Source organism: Triticum dicoccoides, chromosome 2B (assembly GCF_002162155.2).
Source record: "Triticum dicoccoides isolate Atlit2015 ecotype Zavitan chromosome 2B, WEW_v2.0, whole genome shotgun sequence".
Taxonomy (NCBI): domain Eukaryota; kingdom Viridiplantae; phylum Streptophyta; class Magnoliopsida; order Poales; family Poaceae; genus Triticum; species Triticum dicoccoides.
The window spans coordinates 796,578,975-796,584,596 of NC_041383.1; the positions used below are offsets into that span (position 1 = coordinate 796,578,975).

At 52.3% G+C, this 5,622-nt stretch overlaps 1 protein-coding gene across 1 annotated transcript; it reads right to left on the reverse strand.

Annotated features, from left to right (window-relative positions):
• Positions 1 to 2,416: 2,416 nt before the first annotated feature.
• On the reverse strand, positions 2,417 to 5,097 carry LOC119368842. The gene is made up of 3 exons (XM_037633979.1): positions 4,976 to 5,097; positions 4,294 to 4,378; positions 2,417 to 2,718 (listed from the first exon to the last, which is right to left on the reverse strand). Exons 1-3 carry the CDS (start codon positions 5,034 to 5,036, stop codon positions 2,499 to 2,501), a joined length of 366 nt encoding a protein of 121 aa, XP_037489876.1. The 5' UTR covers positions 5,037 to 5,097; the 3' UTR covers positions 2,417 to 2,498.
• Between the last annotated feature and the right edge of the window lie 525 nt (positions 5,098 to 5,622).

Consider the following 5,622-nt stretch of genomic DNA (forward strand, 5'->3'; position numbering starts at 1 on the left):
ACGGGCACGGCCACGAGCGCCCACCGGGGCGAGCCCAAGCGATGGCCTCGGGCGCGGCCAGTGGCGCTGCCGCCGGCGACAAGGAGGCAGCCAGGGGCGGCGAGGTACCGGGACGCCACGCACGTGGTCTCGGCGAGGTGCGGGCCCGGCGGTCGTTAGCGGGGAAGGCAGGAGTAGTGCACGGGGGCTGCAGGCGGAGCGGGACGGCGGCGTGGGCGGCAACAGCCGCAGGTGGCACGAGCGACAACGGGCGCGACGGGGCGCGCGGGTGCGCGCGTGCTCACCGCGAGCACGAGCACCGGGCGGCACGTGCACGACTACGGGATGGTGCGAGGAGCAAGAGGAAGAGAGGCCGGGGGCCTCACCGCGGATCCGTAGGGTCAAGGCAGCGGGGCTCGGGGAGGTTGACGGGGACGACGCGTGTAGACGGGGAAGTCCGGCGGCGTCCGGGACGGCTTCGGGCGACGGAGTCGGGGTCGAGGCGGCGATGGCGGGGCGGCGCCGGGGGCGTCAGGGGCGCGGCCCAGATCCGGTCGGGGAGGTGGAGGAGACGAGGAAGAAGCGGTCCGGTGGGGCGGCCGAGGACGGGGAGGTCGAGGTGGAGGGCAGCGGTGGCGGCTCCGGTGACGTGGTCCAGGGCGGTGGCATCGGGGTCGATCCCCCGATCCAATCGGGGAGGTAGAGGAGGGGAGCGTGGGGATCGTGGGGGGGAGTGGGAGGTGCTGCGGTTGGTGGGTTAGGGCTACGGGGGATAAGGGGAAGCGAGGGTGGGCCGGCCGCTGGCCTGGTTGGCCTAGCTGGCCAGATGGGCCATTTGGCCCAGGTAGAGGGGGTGGCTTTGCCCCATTTCTTTATTTTTTTTATTTGTCTCGTTTTCTGTTTTGTTCTTTTATTATTTTATTTTATTTAGTTTTATAAATCACAACAGTTGTGCCTAAATTTGTATCACTAATTATACCTCTACCACAAAAGTTTAAACCTCCAATAAAAAATAGTTTAACATTTTATTAATTATAAAGGGCGTTCAATTAATTATTTTGCTACTGTTTTATTTATTGTAAGACACTCAAACACTTTTAAAGATGTTGGTTTCTCCACCTTTATTACTTATGCATTATTTGTCACAACGAGAATGATTCGGTTTTAATATTTGAAAACTTTTATTGTTTGTCTTTGTTTTAAATTTGAAAGTTGAACTGGGTTCCGACTGACCCGAGATTATCAACAGTAATCGAGGTGACGTGGCATCATTACCAGAGGGTTACTGTAGCTTAATTACCCGGGCGTCACATCGTCGAGCGGATCCAGTCGCCCTGGATCCAGCCCTGCGGCAGGCCAGCCCTTGACGAGGATCTGCTCCGACTGGTCGCCCTTCCCTTCGCCTTTGCCGTCGCCTTCTTCGCCCGCTCCAAAGCCGTCGTCTTCTCTTTCACCATCGTCGCCGGCGAAGCGCGCAAGGAGCAGTAATGCGGAGATGGAGTCAAGCGCAGCGGACGAATTTGAGGAAGAAGGAGAGCGGAACGAGAGCGCACTGTTCAAAATACCCCGTCCGGCGCCTTATATGGGGTCGCTTCCGAGTGACTGACTGGTAGGCCCGGACGATCATGTCAAATCCTGCAACAGTCGCGCGCGCGACACGGGGTGAAAAAGGTGGCGCGAAGATTGAGGCGTCACTGCCTTATCCCGTCCGAGTACCGCGGTCTCCTCCGCCTCGCGCGCTTCCCGAAATTCAGATCCCGCTAAATCCGCGAACAGCAGAACAGCTTGTCAGACTGGAGATTTCCTCCGATCCGTCGCTCGGAAGTCTTCAAGTGCAGAAAAGTCACTCGGCCAATACAAAGAATGGATCAAGGCGACTGAAAAAGAAGTTGGTGCCGTCACCTAAGGTCATTGATCCGGAACAAGACATATTCATAGCACAAAAGATGAGTCGGAAGAATTCTCAACTCCTTCCTCACTCAAACCTCGATCCATTCGGGGGCTAATGATGAAGCCATGTACCTAGGGTAGGGTCATGGACCTATCCAAAGTACCCTCCCCAAGGACATCTCCAGAAGAAACTACCTTTCAGTCGACCTGGAAGGATTTCACTCGACGAACTCGAAGACACTCGACCATGAAGTCAACCACTCGACCGTCAGGAGACCTAGAGTCACTCCGCACGCAAACGGTCTGTCATTAAGTAGTCTTTATGGTCATGATAGCACTTTATGTGGGCGTTACCAGTAACCCCTTGTCTTAATGTACTTTAAACCCTGCATAACTGAGGGCTGGAGAGGGCTGGCGAACTCTATATAAGCCACCCCCCTCCTCAGTGTAAAGGGTTCGCACCCCTGTAACTCATACGCACATAATCCAGTCGACCGCCTCCGGGCTTCGAGACGAAGGGCTGTTACTTCCTCCGAGAAGGGCCTGAACTCGTAAAACTCTTGCGTATACAATTACTCCATAGCTAGGATCTTGCCTCTCCATACCTACTCCCCTTTCTACTGTCAGACTTAGAACCACGACACCCGACGGAGGATATTGAGTTTGAAATCAGCAGTTAGTTGATCTTGTAGGCTCTCAGGTAGACGCGGGTACACTTTATTGATCAGCTCTGCAAAAGCTTCCTTAACTCTAGTGTCAGTAATCATTTCATCGGTCTTGAGAGCTTGTGCACACTTCGCTGCCTCAGCCAACACTTCGGTTAAATTTAGCTGCTTCTTTGGATTCCCTCTAAAAGGAATGACAAACAACAAACAGGTAAGTAACCAGAATAAGAAGCAAACTACACTATAATGCTCTATGGTAATATGGCAACTTACTCTATAAGAATATGCAAACTATTCCAATAAAATGTCAAGTACATACACTGTACTAATGCGACAAACTGCACTTTGATAATCCGGCAGACTACTCTAGGATGATATGGAAACTACTTTATGACGATATGAACACTTAATCTGATAATAAAGCAACCTACTGCAATAAAAATGGCAAACTACACTGTGGTCATACAGTAACTGCACTGTGATATGGAAACTACTCTGAGTTAGATATGGCAACTAGTCTGTGTTGATATGGCAACTATTCTCTACTTCGTATAAAAAAACACAGTTGGTGATGATGGTGTGTCTGCCATCCATCACTTCTGATCGCTAGATCTGCATCTAATGGACACGAGACAAGCTGTGGCAACTTTGCAAAAAAGCGCTCGACACTCCGCTTCATATTTGCAAAAGAACCCTTGTCTCTCCGTTCAGCCCCATCCACCCCACCTCGTCAAACCAACCATGGAACAGATCTCGGCGGTGGCCGCTGCAGCTCCGCTGCCGGCACCATCCACCCCCAACGCCTCTCCTATCCCCACCTGCCCAGCACCTCCACCTCTCCCTCCTCCCCGGTGTCTTCTGGCCCCTACCCCGTCACCTCTGACGAGACCTCCGCAACCGCTACGCCGCAGGCTCCATCCGTCCCCGATGCCTTCTCCTGCCTCCTCATCTGCCGCAGCAGCCCAACCTCCCATCGCCCACCACCAAATCTTTCCCTCCTCACTATCTCCTCCGCCCCATCCCCCGTCTCCTCCGACGCCAACCTCCACTTGTAAGTCGGCTATGCGCTGTTGTCCTTTGGCGGCAGCGCTACCATCTACTTCTTCCCCTTCGCCTTCGCCACCAACGTGCCATCCTCCCTTCAAGTATGCGTTCAACCCGAGGACTCCTAGCCGTCTGCAACTGGAGCGTCACCAACGACCTGATCTGATGTGATGGTTGACATGGAGGTACAGTTTGGTGTTCATACATAATTCAATCTGTGTAAACAGGGTTAGTATCTAAAATTGCTTCTTGTCTACAGAACTAAAGTTGTGCGGGGAACTTTCAAAAAAGAAACTTGGCTACTTGCTTCAGTGTTCATGATATTTTTGCAAGAAAACTCATATGTTTGTTTGAATTATTTTGTCAAAATATTCCCTGACCTTTGGCAGAAATAAAATTATGTTATGGTTAAGGAGATAGTGATGTCCAACAACTTTGAGTTCAGAAGATAGTGATGTTAAATATGATGTTATGGTTAAGGAGACATGACGTCTGGCAATGAGAACAGAAGAGGAGATAACCAATATACTCTGTAGTTATATGAATGGGAAGATGTTATCTTTAACACACGTTTCTGAAATAGATTAATGGTTTGACCAGTGTTTTTTGTTACTCCGTAGCATCACACGGTTAGTCTTTTGATAATATGGCACTGCTCTATGCTATTTTGGCAACCGTACGCGAAACCGAAAATGATATATGGGCAGAGCGGAACCTTATGTGGTCTTCTGTGGGCATCGCCTTTACCCCTCGCTTAAGCATTTGTCCCGACATTGCATCCTCCTTTCCATCGCAGGGTCCTGCCACATGAAAACAGAGGTTAGGAGAGACAAATGTGGATGGTTTCCCACCGATGCACAAGAACAAGTGAAACTAAAAAGAATAAGTTCACAGTTGCATATAGTATTCTGCCCCATTTTAATAAGATGGGGATTCGAGATATCAGCATTTTCACAGGTCCTTGTCAAGCTGCAGCAAAGTCATCTCCCCACCTTGCCGACACCCAGCCTCGCTGCCCACCTTGCCGACGAACTCCATGTCGCTCCCCCTCTACCCCCACCTCGATTCAAGCCGGATAAAATAGATGGTACGGCACGGCGGGGCGGGGCCGCCGCCGGTCGGCAAAGCCACACCTACTTATCCCCAGAACCCTGAACCACACCTCCTCGTCTCTCACCGAGCAGCAAAAATCGAGCCCCTCGGAATTCCAGAAAAACAAGGCTAGAACACCACCCCGACCAATCTGTTGGCAGCCGAGTTCCCACAACCCCGCCGCTCCACCGGTTCGTCCCAAGCACGCCGTCGATTTTGCCAGTCGCTTCCCCCGCCGGCACCAGGCGCCCCTGGCCAGAAAAATTGAGCGCGTGGAGAAGAGAGGATAGGGATTATGGACTCACCGGAAGTGTTTGCGCCGCGCCGGAGGAGCGGATCGAAGGTGGAAGCGCCGGCGTCCCCCATCTCCGGCGAGCCCGAGGTAGAGGGAGAGGGGAACGGAGCCGCACAACCAGTGCCCGTGCGTGGCGTGCCTCCCATGCGATCCGCCGTCCATACACCATCTAATGGCTGGCGCTGTGTGCTCCCCTGCTTCGGTTGTTAGCGGTCGCCGCGGGCCGTGTGATTGGAAAGACCTGGCCGTATGGGCCGTCACGCCTATAGAAAGCGGCCCTTTTATAAGTTAATGAATAAAGAGAAAAGTATAGATTTCTCGCTGAAATCTGACCTTTGGCATGAAATACGCATCCCCCCCACACACACACGAAACTCCAAAACAGTTTTGTTAAGCCCCTCAAATGTGCAAAGCCAGGAAAATGCGCCCCCCCCCCCTCCAAGGTGGTTTTGGTCTATATTTCAGGTGGTTTTGCTCTGATCTTTTTCCCCCTGCCGGAGCAGCGGTCGTCGACTCACCAAAGGAGCCCTTCAAGGGATAACCTTTAGTTAGTTGCTCTCTAGTTCATAAAATAAAATACTGTACGCCGGTACCAACAAGGGTTCACCGTGTGTTTTAGAAAAAAATCACTAGGCACTTTAAGAATGTCCATCCTTA

Coding starts and splice junctions, on each gene's coding strand:
- LOC119368842 (XM_037633979.1), bottom strand. CDS start 5,036: ATGGGGGACGCCGGCGCTTCCACCTTCGATCCGCTCCTCCGGCGCGGC. Junction 4,379..4,975: donor GCGCGGCGCAAACACTTCCG/GTGAGTCCATAA, acceptor TTCATGTGGCAG/GACCCTGCGATGGAAAGGAG. Junction 2,719..4,293: donor CCCACAGAAGACCACATAAG/GTTCCGCTCTGC, acceptor CATTCCTTTTAG/AGGGAATCCAAAGAAGCAGC.